Consider the following 20,349-nt stretch of genomic DNA (forward strand, 5'->3'; position numbering starts at 1 on the left):
TGGTTGTTTTGTGTCTGTGGTGCGTTTGCGTCTCTGTGGTGCGTTTGCGTCTCTGTGGTGCGTTTGCGTCTCTGTGGTTGTTTTGTGTCTGTGGTGCGTTGCGTCTCTGTGGTTGTTTTGTGTCTGTGGTGCGTTTGCGTCTCTGTGGTTGTTTTGTGTCTGTGGTGCGTTTGCGTCTCTGTGGTTGTTTTGTGTCTGTGGTGCGTTTGCGTCTCTGTGGTTGTTTTGTGTCTGTGGTGCGTTTGCGTCTCTGTGGTTGTTTTGTGTCTGTGGTGCGTTTGCGTCTCTGTGGTTGTTTTGTGTCTGTGGTGCGTTTGCGTCTCTGTGGTTGTTTTGTGTCTGTGGTGCGTTTGCGTCTCTGTGGTTGTTTTGTGTCTGTGGTGCGTTTGCGTCTCTGTGGTTGTTTTGTGTCTGTGGTGCGTTTGCGTCTCTGTGGTTGTTTTGTGTCTGTGGTGCGTTTGCGTCTCTGGTTGTTTTGTGTCTGTGGTGCGTTTGCGTCTCTGTGGTTGTTTTGTGTCTGTGGTGCGTTTGCGTCACTGTGGTTGTTTTGTGTCTGTGGTGCGTTTGCGTCTCTGTGGTTGTTTTGTGTCTGTGGTGCGTTTGCGTCTCTGTGGTTGTTTTGTGTCTGTGGTGCGTTTGCGTCTCTGTGGTTGTTTTGTGTCTGTGGTGCGTTTGCGTCTCTGTGGTTGTTTTGTGTCTGTGGTGCGTTTGCGTCTCTGTGGTTGTTTTGTGTCTGTGGTGCGTTTGCGTGTCTGTGGTGCGTTTGCGTCTCTGTGGTGCGTTTGCGTCTCTGTGGTTGTTTTGTGTCTGTGGTGCGTTTGCGTCTCTGTGGTTGTTTTGTGTCTGTGGTGCGTTTGCGTCTCTGTGGTTGTTTTGTGTCTGTGGTGCGTTTGCGTCTCTGTGGTTGTTTTGTGTCTGTGGTGCGTTTGCGTCTCTGTGGTTGTTTTGTGTCTGTGGTGCGTTTGCGTCTCTGGTTGTTTTGTGTCTGTGGTGCGTTTGCGTCTCTGTGGTTGTTTTGTGTCTGTGGTGCGTTTGCGTCACTGTGGTTGTTTTGTGTCTGTGGTGCGTTTGCGTCTCTGTGGTTGTTTTGTGTCTGTGGTGCGTTTGCGTCTCTGTGGTTGTTTTGTGTCTGTGGTGCGTTTGCGTCTCTGTGGTTGTTTTGTGTCTGTGGTGCGTTTGCGTCTCTGTGGTGCGTTTGCGTCTCTGTGGTGCGTTTGCGTCTCTGTGGTTGTTTTGTGTCTGTGGTGCGTTTGCGTCTCTGTGGTTGTTTTGTGTCTGTGGTGCGTTTGTGTACAAATCAGCACTACAAAGTAAAGTACCTGAAAAGTCTGTATTTGGGGATGAAGTGGGCTCTTAAAGTATTTTAAATTGAATCTGGCAGGAAGCCTTTCTTTGTTTTCTGTTCCTGTAAATTTTGTCAGACCAGGCTGTCAGACCAGGCTGTCAGACCAGGCTGTCAGACCAGGCTGTCAGACCAGGCTGTCAGACCAGGCTGTAAACTGCTTCGTTACGTTTCGCTTTGATCCACATAGAGATGCAGATGTTAATAAAAAGGACTCTAGTCTTGAAAGCACACTGTTTCAGTGACCCTCTTTCTTGGCCTTTTAAAGATCGGAGAGCTTTAAAATCCCCCGTCAGGAGCAGAAGTGAGTAGCAGCTTTATGTGTTGACCAGCGGTTCCCAAACTGTGGTCCAGGAATATCCAGAGCTCATTACAGTAGCCTCAACAAGTCATGGTCTGTGCAGCCCACGTGACCTCATGTTTATTTGACGTGTTAATGGAAAGGCCAGGGTTTCCAGTGATCCAGTGTGGGACCTAATCATTCCTTAAGGGAATAATGCAGCCACAGCAGGTCTAATGGGGCTTCACTGAAAAGCTGCAGCAGGTTATGATACTGGACTGTACATCACATGCAGCTGCTTCAGCATCTAACTCACCAAACATGAAATTTCAAGGTCCTGTCTAATTTAAAACAAACATGTTGTGCAGAATGAGGTTTTATTTTATCTGCTGATAAGTTCCCAGTCAGAAATCTCAGCTGGACTGCCTCCAAACATGGGAACCTTAAAAATCCCAGATGGCTGAAGGAACCACGGATCTGATTAAGGGAACTGAGAAGTACCTGAAATAGTACTTTGTACTTCTGAGACTTTACAAAATATTCCAAAGTTATTAAATGTCTTCATACCCAAACTCTGGTTTTAATTCAGTCTGAATCAGATTTCCTGGTTACGCTTAGAAAGCTGTTCGCGGTGCAGCCTGAGGTCAGGGAGCAGTTTTGGGAGCCTCTGTCGACCGGTTGGCGTTTGCCTGGTTTTTATGGTTGTGCTGCATGAGAGACGTGAGTTTCTATCCTCCTTTCACAGCAGGTTGAATCTGCGCTTTGTGCCTCTCACGTAACTGTTGAATCAGTATTTGGGATTTCTGTTGTGATGTAGCTGATCATCTGATGGAGGTGCAGGTTTGTGGTTTGTGTGTTTGTATGCATGGCTCCTGCTCAGTGGATTTTTTTCTACAAACCTCATGGTTGTTTTCAGTTTTTATGTGGCATTGTTTTTTGTTGATGGGGAAAAAAGAAATTACTGTACTGAGGACCCCCCCCCCCCACTCCGTGCTCTGTGTTTCCAGGTTCCTGTCTGGTAAATGCACAGTGTACAAACTGTTCGGCCTGTGCATGGTGCTGCTGCTCGTCTCTCTGCTCTGGCTGCAGCTCAGCTGTTCGGGCGAAATGTCCTCGACGTTACATGACAGACGTGGCCCTCAGCAGCCTCCGCCGCCGCCGCCCTGTGCGGCCAACGCTCCGGTGGACGACGCATCCTGGGGCCCTCACAAACTGGCCCTCATCGTCCCCTTCAGAGAGCGTTTTGAGGAGCTGCTGGAGTTCGTTCCCTTCATGCACACGTTCCTCAACAAGAAGAAGATTCGCCACAAGATCCTTGTCATCAACCAGGTGGATCACTACAGGTGAGCACAGGAAGAAAGAATTTTACTCTTCGTTTCCTCTGCTTGCTGGCTACATCCTGCCAAGCATGCTGCACTTCATTGTGGTGTTTTGGTTTTTGTTCTTGTTCTGTACAAAAGAAGAAGACAGAGAATGGAGCTTTAATGAGAGCTGAACTGAAAACAGTCAGTTTGGTTGAAGCCTGTTGGACACAACCAATTTGAAGCTGCTCCTTCTCAGTGCAGAGAAATCCAGAAACCCTCTGTGAAGTCTGGAGAACCTAAGCGAATCCAGATCTGTGTCGTTACAGCATAAAACATACCTGAGCTGAGGTTGTAATGTTTTTTTGTCTACTGCTGTTCCAGATTTAATCGAGCGTCTCTCATCAACGTGGGTTACCTGGAGAGCGGTAACGACACCGACTACCTGGCGATGCACGACGTGGACCTGCTGCCGCTGAACGAGGCTCTGGACTACAGTTTTCCTGAGGAGGGGCCCTTCCACGTGGCCTCGCCTGAGCTGCACCCGCTCTACCACTACAAGACCTACGTAGGAGGAATCCTGCTGCTCACCAAGAAGCATTACCACATGGTACTGGTCTGCTTCACACTGGGTCTATTGGTTTCTAAAGGCTCTGTCAGGGGTCAGTGGTCATCTGAGCTTTTGGTCACGAAAATGTGACATTTCAACAGAGGCCACATATTATCCAGCACAAATGTTTCTGCTGCTGTTTAACAGATGTGGATTATGTAATATCAGCACATTGTCCTTCACATCTGTCTGCACCTCAGCTCTTTATGTGGCTGGCTCAGACAGAAACCCACACAAACAAACCATTCTTCTTCCTGCTTCATTTTAAAGGAAGCTGCCCTGTGACGTTGGCCCAGATTTGTGTAATAACATAAACTCTCCACTAGATGGAGCTGTTTAAGCTGCTGAGGTCTGGGACGCTCAGTGTGACGACTGTGTTTTGTAGTTTGTGTGTCTGCAGACAGAAAACACCAATCACCTCTGCGTCTTGTTTTCCAGTGTAATGGGATGTCAAACCGGTTCTGGGGCTGGGGCAGAGAGGACGACGAGTTCTACCGAAGACTGAGAAAAGCCGAGCTGCAGGTAAAAGTCTCCAGCGAACAGCGGTCGTGTCAGTGAGATACTCACTTCTCTAAACCTGTTCTACTGAAGTAGGTTAACCTGTAACTTTCTCAGCAGTAAACAGGTTTGAAGTCATGTGGACATTAATAGTCTGTAATTTTCTGTGTGGTCCAGAACAGCAATAAAAAGGTTGGCAGCTGGTATAGAAAATAAAATTATGCAACAAGTCAAGCTCGTCTGTTAGTTCAACAAATGTGAGTGAGTCCTGCTAAGTTCGAGTCAGAGCCATTAGATCAGCTGTTTTATCAGATTAAATGAGGTCTGACAGGTAAATTTATCGATGACTTGTGTTTTCTCTGCAGCTGTTCAGACCGAGTGGAATCACTACTGGATACAAAACCTTCCTCCACATTCACGACCCGGCCTGGAGGAAGAGGGACCAGAAGAGGGTTGCCACTCAGAAACAGGTACAAACGTTCATCTGGGGAAAAAAATCAGAAATACTGGAGGTGGAGCTGCTCATCTGTTTCTCAGGCCGTATGTGAGTCGTGGAAAAAAAACTCTTAGAACCCGACAAGTTTCATGGTACGATGGTTTTATGCACCATGGCCTGCAGCTCAGGTTTAACGCTTTTCCATAAAATTCACAAAACACATGAGGAGCCTAAAGGTAAGTGCACTGACGTCAGCAATGAGCTTCTTCTCAAACACAGATTAGCACAAAACATCTTCAAAATCTTCCTCTGTTGATCAGAAGCATTTCATGTAGGTTTAATCTCTAAGGAAGTGACAGCAGCAGAAGAAAAAGGAACAAGAAAAACATCTGTGAGGGAATTTAAAATCTCTCAATGTCGTGTCTTTAACAGCTCAGAGCTACTGAGGCAGAAACCACATCTTATGTGGTTGTACTGGGATTGGATGATTTTTAAATATATATAACACTTTCCTCATTTACTAGTTCTGTTTAAAAATCCGCTTCAGATTCACTGCCTGCAAGTCAGTTATTATTTCCCAGGGAAATAATAATTTAGGATTCCCAGTAAAACCTCTGGTGAACAACTTCGTGTCCTTCCTCCCCCACCCTCCGTCCCTCCTCCCCGTAGGAGCAGTTTAAGGTGGACCCGGAGGGGGGTCTGACTAACCTTCGTTACCAGGTGGAGTCCAGACAGGAGCTGACCATCGGCGGCGCTCCCTGCACCATTATCAACACCAAACTGGAGTGTGACCAGAGCCAGACCCCCTGGTGTCTTCTGGTATAGAGGACAGGTGACAGGGTGTCTGTTTTGATTCTGGGGTGCTGCACAGAAACTCATGGTGAAGTTCTGGTCCTGCTGGTTTTTTTTTGTTTTTTTTTTTGTTTGTTTTTAATGACTGATCTAAACGGTACAAATGGACTCAACCAGACTGGAAGTTTCCTTTTTTAGCTACATCTCCCCAGTAAAACTGATGTTTTAAAACCTGATCGAACATTAAAACCTCCTCATGATGGTTTCCTACTTGTCAAACTGGTCAATTCTGGGACATTTACTGGGAGACTGCTGGTGTTTTGTCACTGGTATCAGGCCTCAGACCGCAGTGGATATAATTGGACTGTTACAGCTTTTTTTTTTTTTTTTTAATGGAGCCAAGCCAAACTGGTCTGAACTGAACTAGAACAGTTGGTTTTTCTGGTACCTGCTGCCTTGGTGTGAAGGCAAACTTATTTTTTTTACTCCGGGCTCATGCAAATGGAGCAGAGATGCCAGCGACGCATGCTTCACCAGATATCCCGTACATCTGCTGAGCCTGCATCGCACTGTAACGTCTGACGCTTTATTTGACTTGGAGAAAGGATGAAATAGAAAATCCCTCAGCGCTTGAGGATTCCTCAGTTATTGGCGAAATGACTACTAACCCGAGCAGTATCTCGTTGTGTGTGTTTTATTTTCCTGCTGATGACATTAAAACGAAGAATGTGAGCTCTGAGGTTTCATTGAAACTCGTTTTATTTGGGTGGAAAGCAGGAAACGTCTGTTTTATTTTGACAGTATCTCCCTCTTTAATGGAAAGACAATGCATTCAACAAATAAAGGCTTTTTTGTCATTTGAACTTTGTATCTCACAGTTATAAAAACCATCTAATAATTACAAGATCTTTTTCTAAAGCTGAGCAAAAAGCTAATTGACTGACACAAACTTCTTAAAAATCTTTATTTAAAAATCAAACCTCAGTAATTATTGACTCATTTTGATTAAAAAAAAAAAATCTACAGGTTTTTAAAATCTCCATCGGGAACATCAGGTTCCTGACTGTGCCACTGCAGATGTCTCATTTACAAAGGACTGGTCAAGCCTGCAGACAGTACTCAGGGCTCTGATGACCTACATTTGAAGAGGCTTAAAAAGGCCAAATACTTGTCTGTCAGATTTGCAGTAGTCACCTCTTGTCAACACATAACTGCTGAAGAAAAGCTCAGTTTGTGTATCTTTGATATGTTTTTGCATTTTGCCTGTTGGAAGATTCAGAGTTTGGCTCCTTGAACTGCACAAAAGTCTCTGAGAAGCTGTTGAAACAAATGAGCAAAGAGTGTGTCCTCCCGAGAGATTTTCCAAACTGCCACCATTTTGTTTAATACAAATTCTGGTTCCTTGTTACTGTCCGGGCTTTTGGTTTCCTATTCAGAGGGCTGCTGACACCTCGTTCTCTGTTGTTATTTGCTGGTCGGCCTCAAGGGAGCGCTCAAGAGTGTGAAAGGCAGAAGATTCACAGGCCAGAATGTTTTTCCAGAGACAGACGGTGCCATGTATTTGTACAATATTCAGTATTTATATAAATCAATCTACAGAAAATACTGCGAGGTTGTTTCTTCTTATGTCAGAGTGTGTATGTGTGTGTGAACATTAAATAAAGCTGAACAAATGCAGATCTCTGATAAAGGGGCTGCTTTACCTTTTTTTTCAGTAATACGAGGAGATGTGGAAATGGCAGTAAAATAATCATCAGTGTAACTGACTCTTTATTACTTAGATTAAGTAAGTTTTTGGTTTTTGATGATTTCTTATTTTTAAAAAAGTAAGTCCAAAGGAAAAAATGAGTGTGTGGGGCACTGATGATGGATGGATGTCTGCAGATGTGACATCTCGAGAAAAAGCTCCTGGTTTTTTAAAAGCTGAAATGGTTTGTCCCTTCAGAAGCTGGAATGTCATCAGGAAATTTCACAGCTAGTTGGACGTTAACCTGATAATTACCATGGTAATGTCAGTGTTCATGAAAACAGCGCAGTCGTCTGCCTCTGTGTGCAGGGCGAACACGTGTTGATCAGGTAGACTGTCCGAGCCTCCCCCTGCTGCTGGATATCAGCACTTTGTGTTTCCCTGGGGGCCCCTGGGGGCCCCTTGGACCAAATACCAGCTCTGATGATACAGTTGTGGGTTTTTGGGGTAGAGCCAGAGAGAGAGATGGAGACAAAGAGAGGATGGGGTGAAGCTACACCCCCTCCCCCCACAAAAAGCTGTTCTCCCCTGGGTGCAATTTTCACCTTTTGTTGGAGGTGGCTGTGAAGGGGAAAAACACCTCTCTGCTGCCACAAATAGACCCCAGCAGCACTCCTGCCCTGCAGGTTTGTGCTAATTTTTTAATTCCCCGCTTAGTGATTATAATTCCTTATCGCAGTGGTAATATAAGATAATGGAAATTGTATAGTAATAACTAAGAGAGAAGGTTCACATGTATTTATAGATGCTGAAGGCTCAGGAACAGATGTGGTGCCAACACTTAATTTTCAGCTCTCGTTAATGAATGTGAAGGATTATGCTTCTATTATGGAGCAATTAGCAAAAATAAAAGATAAACTTGGAGAGATGAGAGCATGTAATCATATTCACTACATGACTAATAAAACTCAGAGGGACCAGACGGAGTCAAAACACAAGCAAATGTCTCGTCTGCTGCTTTTTGATCTTGGAATAAATACAGATTCTGATATTAGTGACAGGCTTTTATTCTGCATGATTGTTGATTTTTATTCAGACTTTGTGGTTTGAAGAGTTGGGTGGTGTTAGACTAGTCTGCCGATGGACAGATATTTGCACCTTCATCACATGGTGATAATAGTTTTGTCCTAATTTGTGGTTTTAAATATGACTAATGAGTTCATGGCATCATAATCACAGTTATTAGAAGTTCCCAGGAAGCTGCTGATGTGTCGCAGGGCCACATATTTCTAGTTTGGCCTTCAGGTCCAAGTAAGGCCTACTGTAATCCCCGAACGTTTGCCTTTTGCAGCATCATACAGCAAGACTTTGGATCAAGTTTATAGTGTGAGACAGACTGATCAGTAATTATTGATTACTGATTATTACAGTAACATATTTTACTGTCAAGGGCAAGATTGATCAGAATGATTTCAGTCAGATTAAAGAGATATTGTTTTCTATTGACAGCCTCAACTTTAAAGTACACGGTGCAGTAAACATTATCAGGGATATATACAGTTACAGTAACGGGACCAAATGTGATCCACATTTTTATAATGTAGGTGTGAGTTGTGTACGTGTGTGTGTATGTGTGTGTGTGTTGCTGCGTCGGCATCAGTCCACCTACAGATGGTCAGACGCTCACTCGTCTGTCACACTCTGATTGGCTGCTTCTCTGAACCTGACAGACATTTCACAGGACAACACACACACACACACACACACACTATAAGGCATATATAGGAAGAACCAGAGAAGATTCAGTCTGTTTAATGTGGAACTTGCAGATCATCACAGATGCATGAAACACTTTCAGAGCATAAATTAGATATTAAATGCAGCGGTGGAAGAAGTAGTCAGATCCTTTACTGCAGTACAATTAGAAATACCACAGTGTAAAATTCCTTGTTCCAAGTAAAAGTCCTACAATCCAAATGTTACTGCAGTAAAAGTCTTAAAGTACTGTCATCCAAATGTACTTGAAGTATCCACAGTAAAAGTAGTCATTGTGCAGAATGGCCCATTTCACATGAATGTATATGATCAGGTAAAGGTTTGGCTCTGACATGTAGTGAAGGATGTGAAGTAATATAACATGGAAATATTCAAGTAAAGTACAATACCTCAGAACTGAAGTGAAGGACACGAGTAAATGTTCTTAGTAAATGTTCTAAAATACAGTAAAGTCAGTCTAGTATTACACAGACAAAATTATTCCAATAGCTTCATCCAAAAAAAAAATTCCCAAAAAAATCCCATTTCTGAAGCTAAAGATAAATGACATGAAATATATTAAAACCTGAGGCCATTTCTCTCTGAGCAGCACAGATTATTTAATAACCACCATCACCTAAAATCCTAAAGCGAATGCAGCACTAAGATCAGGAGAGCACACGTTATCTTCAGATCTTTGCACCAACTGCCTTTCACCCTGAATTTAGAATAATTTATTGCCTGTGAGGCGCAGCATGGTCTTACAACAAACCTTCTGGCAGAAATGATTTTCCAGAGTCACTGGATCAGCCTGAAAATATTTAGATTTTGATCGCGCTGGTAGTCGAATGGTTTCCTCAGTGCAGCTTTAATGTTGTACCACCATCTTTGCTTGACTGTCCCCTGCCTTGAAGGACAGGTGAACAGGTGAGTGGTGAGTGATTACGGCGGGCTGGTCTCCCACCTCTCTCTGCCTCTTCCTGTTTACTGTCCACCTCTGATGTACACTTAATGAATCCAACAATTGCCCAAATTGATAAATTCAATAATAAAAAAAAATTTAATTTTAATTTTAATTTTAAACACAGTTTGTTTAACCTGACTTCTAAATTCTCTAATATATTTTCGATGTACTTTTACAGACATGGGCCCCTGGGCACAGAGATGTAACAGGCCCCCTCCTCTGTAGGAGGAAGATGTGATTTTGTGTTTTGTTGTAGTTGTTTTTAGCTGTTTGACTTTCCAGTGAGAAGGTTAACAGTGCTCTGGCCTAGGAGGCCCCTGACCCCTTGGGCCCCTTGGGCCCCTGGGCGTGCCCCTGGTAGGCCTGTTCATTGATCCATCCATTAACCAACCTGTGTGTTTGTCAGACACTTGTAAAAAAACGTCCTTACAAATTGAGTGCCTTCAAACGATGCAATGTCAGTAAAGTGATTGATTACTAATAGATGAGGGCCCAGGCGTGTCAGTGCTGACCTCTGACCTTTTCATATATCTCATGAAAACACAGGTTATCTCCATAATCCAGTGTAAACAGGCTGGGGGAAAGTTTGAGCATTTTTAATGCAGTAGACCTGGTAAAAGTCTGAATGGTTCTTAACTCTGTTCATAAACCTTGGACCCCAGTGTGATTCAGCATCAGACCACTGGAGAGCGCTGTGCTGTTTGTTACTGGCTGAGAACCTTTGTTTAACTGGCTCACTCAGATCAACTGATGTTCACGTTTCCACAGCAGGTTTAAAACCAATTTGTCATGTGATCCGACAGTCATAAAGAACGTTTTTAAAACCTGTCATGCTGAAATACAAATACAGATTATGTCATTTCTTCAGAATCTCCTAAAATCGCACTGGGGAGTGTCATGCAGTTTGGTTGTAATTGTGGTGTGTGAGTACACATGGTAAGTACTCTCCAATTCGTTTTAGTTTATAAGAGCCTGGAAATCCATAGATAATACAGTGTTACAAGGATGTTTTGATTTTCAGACTAATTCCTCAGCAGCACTGAATCTTAATAACTGTGAAAACTAACAGATTTATCTAAGTACGAATAAGTGTTAATCTGTAATTTGCAGTCAAATTTTGATACTGAACATTATCTCAGTTCTCTCAATAACTGGTGTCAAAAAAATGGGAGGGGTAGGGACAAAGTACAAAGGACTTTTAAAAGTACTGGGGGTGAATGCATTTTACTTGTACCACAGTATTTCTACACTTAGATGCATGGAGGAACAGAGTGAGGGTGTAAACTTCTCTGCTCATTAATTGTTTTGATTTTACACCTGACCGAGTCATTTTTGTAGTTAACTCTAACCAAGTTGTTTTTTCACCTAAACGCACCTGAGCTGTTTTTTTTTCCCCACCTAAACCTAACCAAGTCGTTAAAACTAATGATTGCACCTACAACTAACTGAGTCCTGTTTGCAGCTAAAACTAATTAGTCATTATTGTAGGTAAAACTAACTGAGTCATTTTTGCAGCTAAAACTAATTAGTCATTATTGTACGTAAAACTAACTGAGTCATTTTTGCAGCTAAAACTAATTAGTCATTATTGTAGGTAAAACTAACTGAGTCATTTTTGCAGCTAAAACTAATTAGTCATTATTGTAGGTAAAACTAACTGAGTCATTTTTGCAGCTAAAACTAATTAGTCATTATTGTAGGTAAAACTAACTGAGTCATTTTTCAGCTAAACCTAACCGAGTCCTTTTTGGTGCCAAACTGAGTCATCAACTGAGTCTGTACTGGTAAAATTGCTGGTGCGATGTATGTTCTTGTCAATTGTTGATGGAGTTGGTGCCATTGTGGGTACCAGGGTAGGGGCCACAGCAGTGGGGCCATATCAGAATGTGGTTTAGGTCTGACTGTGGTTTAACATGTGGTCGTATTAAGTCGTTCTGACTGAGCAGTAACTCAGTGGTTGCAGATGCCACAGAGGGTTTAGTGTTTCCCAGTGGTCCGGCGGAGACATATCTGACATATGATTATCTACAATCTGTGTTATCACATGTGTTTTTGTCTTTAGTATGTTTGCTTGCATCAGTGGCTGTTTGTGAGTGTGTCAGAATGTGTACAGTCATATATTGTCTCTGACAGTGTGCTGGAGTTCCAGTAAACCCCCCTCTCTCTGTAAAAACCTGTGTCTCTGGCCGCCGCCGCCGGGCCGGCGCTGAGTTATGACATTTTTGGCATAGCTGTGCTGCAGGTGAAAACACGTTGCTGTGAAATGCAGTTTAGCTAATGGTGCACCTCCTGCAGCAATTTGTCCTCCACAACAACACATAAATTACCGTTTAGGAGATGACTGTAGGCCCCCGGCGTTAAGAAACACTGACTGACAGTTTGGGCGAGTACAGTCGCAGGGTCTCAAAATGAGATCCTGAGACCCCTGGGGGGCCCTTAAGGGGTTTCCAGGGATCGCTTGTTTAAATTTCAACTCTGATTTACAAGAATTTCCCCAATTACAGACTGAAAAGAGCCTTTAGGTTTCACTCACAGATCTTTCAGGCATCTGTCGGATCATGTCAGTGAGTTAATGGTGTAAATGTTTTTACTCCTGACCTACACAAAATCAACCCATTAAAGAAAAAACGTTGTGATTTTAGTTTATAGTAAACTGTACTGAGCTGTAGCAGGGTAAATATAAAGAACAGAAACACAGTCATCTGTTTAGTGTTGCTCTTTAAATCACAATGCAGTAAATAAAAATAAACATAATCAGTTTTGTCAATCTATCAACATTTTGTTATCTATCTTACTTTGTATATTATATATTTTTGTAAGATAGTATATTTTGGTGATAGTTCTTCTGTATTTTGGACTTTTAGTCCTAATGAAATATTTTCTGTGAGTAAAGGGGCTGTGTCAGCTTCAAAGAGGTCAGCGCCATCATCACTCCTGTCGTCTTCATAGTTTTTACCGTGAAGAATCCACGTTAGAGCGACAGTGTCAGGGAAACATCAGCACAGAGCGACAGGAGGAAATGGCAAGACGTGCAGCGAGGTTTGTTTGAAAACTTGTGAGTCGACTTCAGGACGTTTGCGATGAAAGAAGCTGCCAGAGTCAAAGAGACGGCGCCGACTCTGTCTTTATGAAGGTTTCCTACAAAGGGAATGTCGGCCAGCCACGTTCCTCCCTCTGCCAAAGGAACGGCTGTGGGGGTGATAGCAGTTATTAACAATAATAACAGGAGGCAGCAGTAATAAAAAGTTTGGTAGAACCAGTGTTATTTCTAACTACAACTGATGGAAATATTAATCAGTACTGAACTCCTTCAAAAACGTCTTAAATCAATATAAACTGATCTCTGGAAAGTTTCTCGTTACTGTCCGTGTGTTTGACGCAGCATGTCCTGCCAGTGTCCAGTCACGTGCAGCCTGATGCTTACGTTTGGAAATATGTGAGTTTCTGGGAAATCAATGAATGAATTCTAGATGAAACACCTACAGCGTTTCAGTCCGGTGTTCAGTCACAGTGCAGCTTGTTGTGTGAGCCTAAGACACTGAACAGTGCTGGTGTTAGCTGCTCCTCTCAGGGCTCATTAGCTGATAACCACCTGCTGCAAGTCACTAACTGAAGCTCTGAGCTTCTCATTTGCAAGGCCACACACCTGTACGAGGAACTGCAGGATCTAAACAAATGACACAGACTCTGGGGGATCCTTTTTCATTCTCTCATTCCTTCTTCCCTTATTTGCTTCCTTATTCTTTCCTTTTTGAGAAATTAGTTTCTTTGCATGCTTTCTTTTTATTTTATTTCCATCTTTCTGTCATTTTTATTCTCTTGGTTTTTTCTCCTTTTTCTTACTTCTTTTCTTCTTCTCCCCTTCTTCCTCTATCCTTTTTGTCATTGTTTCATTTCTCCATTTGATCCTTCCTCCTTTCCTACCTTCTTTCCTGTCCTCTCCTATTTTGACTGCTTTTTCTCAGCTTTTTCTTTGAATCCTTCCTTCTTTTCTTAAGTCTTTCTTTTCTCTTTTCCGCTTTTTCCTTTTTCTCCTTTCTTTCTTGCTTCTTATGGCCTTCCACTTTTTTCTATATTTCCTTTATTTTATTGCATTCATGTGTTATTTTCCTTTCTTCTCCCCTTAAATTCTTTAGCCTAACCTCTCCTCTTATTTTTTCCTGATCCTTTCTTCCTTAGAAAATCACTTTTTCTTGCGGTAAAGACTAAAGTTCCTGCAGCGCTGCATGTCCAGTCTGTAAAGTTGTGCAGAGACAGACAGGTTTCATCTCCTCCTCAGGACCGACCGGCTGTTAACTCAGAAATATGACTCGATTATAAAGTGACACCTTCTGTAATCATGTGAAACATGCAGCAGTCAGAGACTCAGTGGGGTGTTTACGGGGACACTGATGGACGATGTGTCTCGGCACAACCTCGGCCGTCACCCGGCTCTCCGTGTAAATGGCCTCCACGCCTCGGCGCTAAAAATGAACTTTTCGATATGTGGCGGGTTTCATCGCAGGCATGTCCACAGATGTCCGAACGTCCACGAGTGTTTGGTGAAGTCAAAGTCCCATAGGAGAAGTGGTGAAATGATCTAAGAGGATGATTCTGGTCTGCAGCATTTCCTTCTTTTTTTTTTTTTGCTCCTTTGTCTGAAGCCAAGCCTTCATTTCACTTTTTATAATTTAAAAGTTTTTTATATTAGAAGTGGATGTGGTCGGTAAGAGATCTTAAAACTCCAACCTCAATTTGTGCTTCCACAACATTTTGTAGATTATTTCAGTTTGTATATTTGTGATTTTTCTTTGAACCCTGTTATTTTGGAAAGGCTAAACATGCAGTGGGGTTGTGACACAGTGGCCTTGTGTGAATCAGGTGCAACAGGTAGAAACTGTCAGTGTGTGTTTATGGTTTCAGAGTCTTTTCAAATTCGTCTCGTCAACAAACTTGTCTTTCTTTCCGTTTCCTCCTCGGACTCTCCAGGTGTACCCGTCGACCCGGCACTACACGGTTAAATACATACGTGGACAAAAAGCTAACATGCCACAGACACGGTGCGGGGGTAAACAAACAGCGGCGAGCAGGGAGGTGTTTAGCAGCTAATTGTCCTCACTGGGGAGCTGTTATGACCTCAGTTAAAGCCTGTAAAGTCCCCAGGCCTGGGGGGTGGAAACATACACTGCTACAGGAAGAGCCCAGGGGCAAACAGGAGGATTCATACCCCCAACACACACACACCTTCACCTGGACACACACACATGTGAGAGCAGAGAAACATCAACACACACTCATACACACACAGACACACACTGATGTAGAAGAAATGCATGAGTGTCCCTCAGCAACGCACACACCTGGAGATAAAGGGAGTGTCTATCACCAACACACACACACACACACACACACACACACAGACTCACCTGAGCAGCCCCCCATGACACCTGTCAACACTTTAGGTGTGGAGTAAACATCCTCTGAGCTCGCCCAGCAGGTAGATCAGCAGATCAAAGAGAAGTTGTGCAGACACTGACAGGACAGATCAAACTAATAATCAGATCAGCGATCGATACTGTCAATAACACAGAACCAGCGACGAGATCAGAGCTGAGAATAAAACCAGGCTCTGCCAGGCAACCGACAACAAACAGAAATCAGAAATGCAAAACTATTCAATTTAAATTCAAATTATTTGTCTAGCACCAAAAATAAATTTTAGAAAATCACCTCAAAACACTTTAACAACAACAAATCCCTTAGACCAGTAGAGAGGAAACACTCCCTCTAACAGAAGAAACCTCCAGCAGAACCAGGCTCAGTTTGTGCAGCCATCTGCCTCGATTTAAGCAGTGAGTGAATAAAGGAGAGAGAAAAGAACAACATCAATAAACAACCAACAGTGTGCAGGTTGGTGGGGCCAGTAACTGCACAAAACACGACCAAGATCAGTTTTTAATCCAAATGGATCAATGAAAACCTTAACAATAATTTATTTTTAACAATAAACGAGAAAAAATGTCAGTCAGCTATAGATCCAAACTAAATGATGGAACCCATTACACTGATTTGAAGTGAGTGACAGGAAGAAGCAGTTGGAGTAAAGGTATGAAATGTGGGTGGCTGTTTTTCCTTCCCGTCATTCTTTTGTCTCTTATCATTTGTCATTTTGTACCTGATCACCTTCGCTGTCTGCTACTCCTCCTTGATAAATCTCCTTGTTTCACTGCTCCATAAATAAAGGAGTTCCCGCCTGTCGTCTTTACTTCCTGCCTGCAGCTGTCTGACAGCTCTACCCACCTCACTCACTAAACCTCAGGGGGGTTTACGGCTACTTAGGTGGTAATATATCGTCCGGGATACCACAGGTGTCTTCCTAAAGTGGTCTAGATCAGATAAGAACTGACCCTCCTCCCCTTTCCCACCTTACACACTTCCCTGCATCCACCCCTCCACCCACACTCTGACACATTAGAGCTCCATGAGCCTTCAGCTGATCTTTTCTTTAATTTGCTGTTAAAGTCCTTTATCAGGTCACAACAAAACATGTCGCAGGTTAGCATGAAATCAAGGTCGGTGTTTAAATTGTCTCCACAGAGGACCTAAACACATTCCCTGATGAACTACTTTATTAGAAGTTTTCCCTTAGCTTTACTTTGTTAGATGAATGAACCTCTGGAGGTGCTTGCAAACAGCAAATGTGCCCAAAACAAGCACAAAACAGCAGCAGTCAGGTCAGGGAAGTCCCTTAAACAGTACAAATATTAGATATTACAAACTAGATCATTCCTGATATCAGATTTGCCTCCAGTTCACTGACTTATAAAATGTGACAGAATTTTTCCCTAATGTGTGGCTGATTTCTTCTTTCTCCCAGAGCTTTCTGGTGCCGCTTAAGGCCTTGACCAAATTTCTATACTTACTCACCTGATGACAACAAAACCGCTGCAAAATTCATCCTGTTTTATTATCACTGACATAACGTATGAAGGCCAGAACACACATCCCTGTAAAGTACATTTATATGCTAATTTACCTTTGCAAATACATAGTGTTGGAAACGTGGAACATGCTTTATATTAACATGATGAGGATATGTTGTTAATGCATGAATAGTAATCACACAACCTGCATTAAACATGTAATATACATGCAAAATGACCAAACTGCACCATCTGTGTGGTCACGTAGCTGAATCTTTATTCTTCTGTGAGGCGCACACATCTTCAGGAAGGAAATGTGAAAGTAATGGTATATTTAGGCAGACAGAAGAGGCCTGGTAGTAAATTTACCGACAGACGGACAGGACACCTCGAGCGAGTGCTGCACGGTGGTATGTTTGCTTTTGAAAGATGAAAATGTGGAAATTACCTAACATGACTGGCTGGGGGTTATAAGTCTTCATACCTGTCGAGGATAATAACAGGTATTTTAGCAGCAAGATGAGTCACAGAAAGCATTTTCTTTTTCTGAGGGAGGGAGGGGAAGCTTTGGCATTTAGAGGTGTAAACTGGATGTGACAAGTGGCCGTAAATTACTCTTCAAAACATCCATTAAAAGTCATCTGACACAAATCGTCACCGATGCCATCTATCAACATACCTGAGTGACAGTGACGGCGTGAATGACGGCTGTGATAAATGTGGAGTTGTTGGATGTCACACAGTGTGGAGAGAGTCACATGATCACAAAACCACTGTGCACACCTGCCAAGATGGATGGATTATTAGATGCAGACAGATGGACAGAGTGGTGGAGAAAGTACTCTGTCCTTTACTCAAGTAAAAGTACTAATACCACACTGTAAGAATATTATACAATATTAAATATTGTATATCAAGTATAGAAAGTAAAAGTACTCCCTATTATGCAGTACATCATTAGATTATTATTATTCATTGATCAGTGTGTGAGCAGCTTGTTGCTCTTGGAGCAGTGTTTTATTTTCATAGTCGGGACCTAAACCGTTTTCTTCTGGTTTCATCTGCTGATTATTAAAAAGAATCACACAATATTGTCAAAGGTTGAGAGAAATGCAGATTATAATTAAACAGAGTGACGCATTTACAATACAAGCAAGAGTCTAAACCTCAAATTCATTAGAAATAAATAAATTAAAATTTAAAGGAAAAGCAAAAGCTGCAATCAGTAAATTATGTTGAATCCTTATGAAAATAGTAAAAAATACTTTTGGTTAATGGATTGATCACTTCAGATCAGCAGGTTAATCATTAACGGGGTGAAGTAATTTCACTATATTCCAGTAAAACAATAACAAAGTGTATGTTGCAGCTTTGTTGGGCTGGAGGAAGCAGCAGGTCAAACATCAGGCTGAGTGCACCACGTTCATTGCTGCTGTTAGTCTCTGGATGGGATTTGGGCTGAATTACAAACAGAAAATCATCTGCTGCAAGTTTTAATGAAAACAAACATTGACTAATACATTATGAGTCTTTCTCTCCTCTGCAGGGTTGGCACAGCTGGAAACATGTAATGTGCATGAGGTGGCAAGTTTCATCTTCGTCAGTCATGTACAATTCTCTTCGTTAACATTACGTGTGTGTGTGTGTGTGTGTGTGTGTGTGTAAAACATCCTTTCAGCAGAGGAAACTGCAGTACATGCCAAATGCCAATCATGTATCTTTGTGGTATGTAAACACTGACAGCACACGCCTTGTTTATTCTGGACTCGGCTCAACTGTGTGTGTGTGTGTGTGTGTGTGTGCGTGCGTGCGTGCGTGTGTATAAATGGATTAATGTACATGGGTGCGACTTTTCTTTATATGCATGTCCATCAGTAGGCTGAGGAATTTTAATTGCATGTTGAGTTAACTCCCAGCTGTTGTTGCCTGGGTAGTTGAGGTGCAGCACAGCGATTGTCTTCCAACAACAAAAGGCTCTTAAATGTCAAATTGCTATAAATGTAATATGCAAAACAAGGCAACACATTAATGTTATGAGAAAGTCAAAATGCTGCAGCATAGTTTTAAAGTGTGTTTAAAAACTGTGTAGTACAAGACACAGACAGCAGCTACACAAACAATATACAGTAAATGAATCCATGTTCAGACTCAAACCAAATACAGTCTGAACATCAAACTTTACTGATCCCCGGTGGGAAATTCCCAAGATACCCTGCAGTATGGAAAGTACTTCAAATTAGAAGTATATAAGGTAGTTAACGTCAGCTACCCAGCGGTATATAAAGTACTTCAAATTAGAAGTATATAAGGTAGTTAACGTCAGCTACCCAGCGGTATATAAAGTACTTCAAATTAGAAGTATATAAGGTAGTTAATGTCAGCTACCCAGCGGTATATAAAGTACTTCAAATTAGAAGTATATAAGGTAGTTAACGTCAGCTACCCAGCGGTATATAGAGTACTTCAAATTAGAAGTATATAAGGTAGTTAACGTCAGCTACCCAGCGGTATATAAAGTACTTCAAATTAGAAGTACATAAGGTAGTTAACGTCAGCTACCCAGCGGTATATAGAGTACTTCAAATTAGAAGTATATATGGTAGTTAACGTCAGCTACCCAGCGGTATATAGAGTACTTCAAATTAGAAGTATATAAGGTAGTAACATCAGCTACCCAGCGGTATATAGAGTACTTCAAATTAGAAGTACATAAGGTAGTTAACGTCAGCTACCCAGCGGTATATAGAGTACTTCAAATTAGAAATACATAAGGTAGTTAACGTCAGCTACCCAGCGGTATATAAAGTACTTCAAATTAGAAGTACATAAGGTAGTTAACGTCAGCTACCCAGCGGTATATAAAGTACTTCAAATTAGAAGTATATAAGGCAGTTAACGTCAGCTACCCAGCGGTATATAAAGTACTTCAAATTAGAAGTAAATAAGGTAGTTAACATCAGCTCCACCTTTACCAGCTCCAACATTACTACTTTTACTTTGGATACTTCAAGTACATTTAACATTCTTCTGCAAAATAACATTTGAAAATAAATTAAAGTATTACCACCATGATATACAATATCCAAAGTTAAGACACCCTAAGGTCCTTAAAGATGTTGTTTAATACAATGGACAAAATAAAATGTTATTCATGAATGAATGTGTAAAACTAGATTATTTCTTAAAATAATGATTAAATGAATAATATTTAAAAGTAAAACTTTTATTTTGTTTTTTCCCTTTTCTTCGTCTTCAGTCACTCGACAACAAATAACAGAGACGGACACAAACACAGTGTGATGTCCTCGCTGCCTCTGTGGTTTAGCTAAAGTCAACATGAGCGTGACTGAGAACTGGCCGATTAAACAGGCTATAGAGTTTCACTGGTGTCAGTCTGATCGGTGTGTTACAGCACACACACACACACACACACACACACACACACACTCTGCCATCGGAGTGCTTCAGGAAGTGTTCAGTAGCCTGAATACAGGATTTTAGAGGATTAACTGCTCTGGAGTGAAGAAAAAACAACAAAGTGTGTCACATCTCACAGATTTGACCAAATTACTGCAAATCACTGGCACATTAACTTTACATGAGTCAGAGCTGCACCTTTCACTTCAGCCTTCACTTTGTCAGAAGTAATAATCTCTTCTGTTTGCTTGAGGCCACTGTGCTCCTGGGAAGACTCGGAGCTTCAGACCTGGTTCTATCCCCTGGTTCTGTTCCCTGGTCTGGTCCAGATCTGTGTCTTAGCACAGTCTGATCACAGAGTCTGC

The 20,349-nt window shown here is 42.1% G+C and overlaps 1 protein-coding gene across 2 annotated transcripts in view; it reads left to right on the forward strand.

The window, feature by feature from the left end:
- The window catches only part of b4galt7 (xylosylprotein beta 1,4-galactosyltransferase, polypeptide 7 (galactosyltransferase I)), a 40,839-nt gene that overhangs the window by 1,828 nt on the left and 18,662 nt on the right, over positions 1 to 20,349 (forward strand). The window contains exons 2-6 of one of the 2 annotated variants that reach the window (XM_026329585.1): positions 2,630 to 2,965; positions 3,308 to 3,533; positions 3,972 to 4,055; positions 4,397 to 4,501; positions 5,137 to 6,122. In XM_026329585.1, coding sequence (XP_026185370.1) covers positions 2,630 to 2,965; positions 3,308 to 3,533; positions 3,972 to 4,055; positions 4,397 to 4,501; positions 5,137 to 5,292 — 907 coding nt within the window. In that variant the 3' untranslated portion in view covers positions 5,293 to 6,122. Of the gene's footprint in view, positions 1 to 2,629; positions 2,966 to 3,307; positions 3,534 to 3,971; positions 4,056 to 4,396; positions 4,502 to 5,136; positions 6,123 to 20,349 lie in introns of those variants that run through there. The other variant, XM_026329586.1, reaches the window with a different exon arrangement.

Source organism: Mastacembelus armatus, chromosome 10 (genome assembly GCF_900324485.2).
Source record: "Mastacembelus armatus chromosome 10, fMasArm1.2, whole genome shotgun sequence".
Taxonomy (NCBI): domain Eukaryota; kingdom Metazoa; phylum Chordata; class Actinopteri; order Synbranchiformes; family Mastacembelidae; genus Mastacembelus; species Mastacembelus armatus.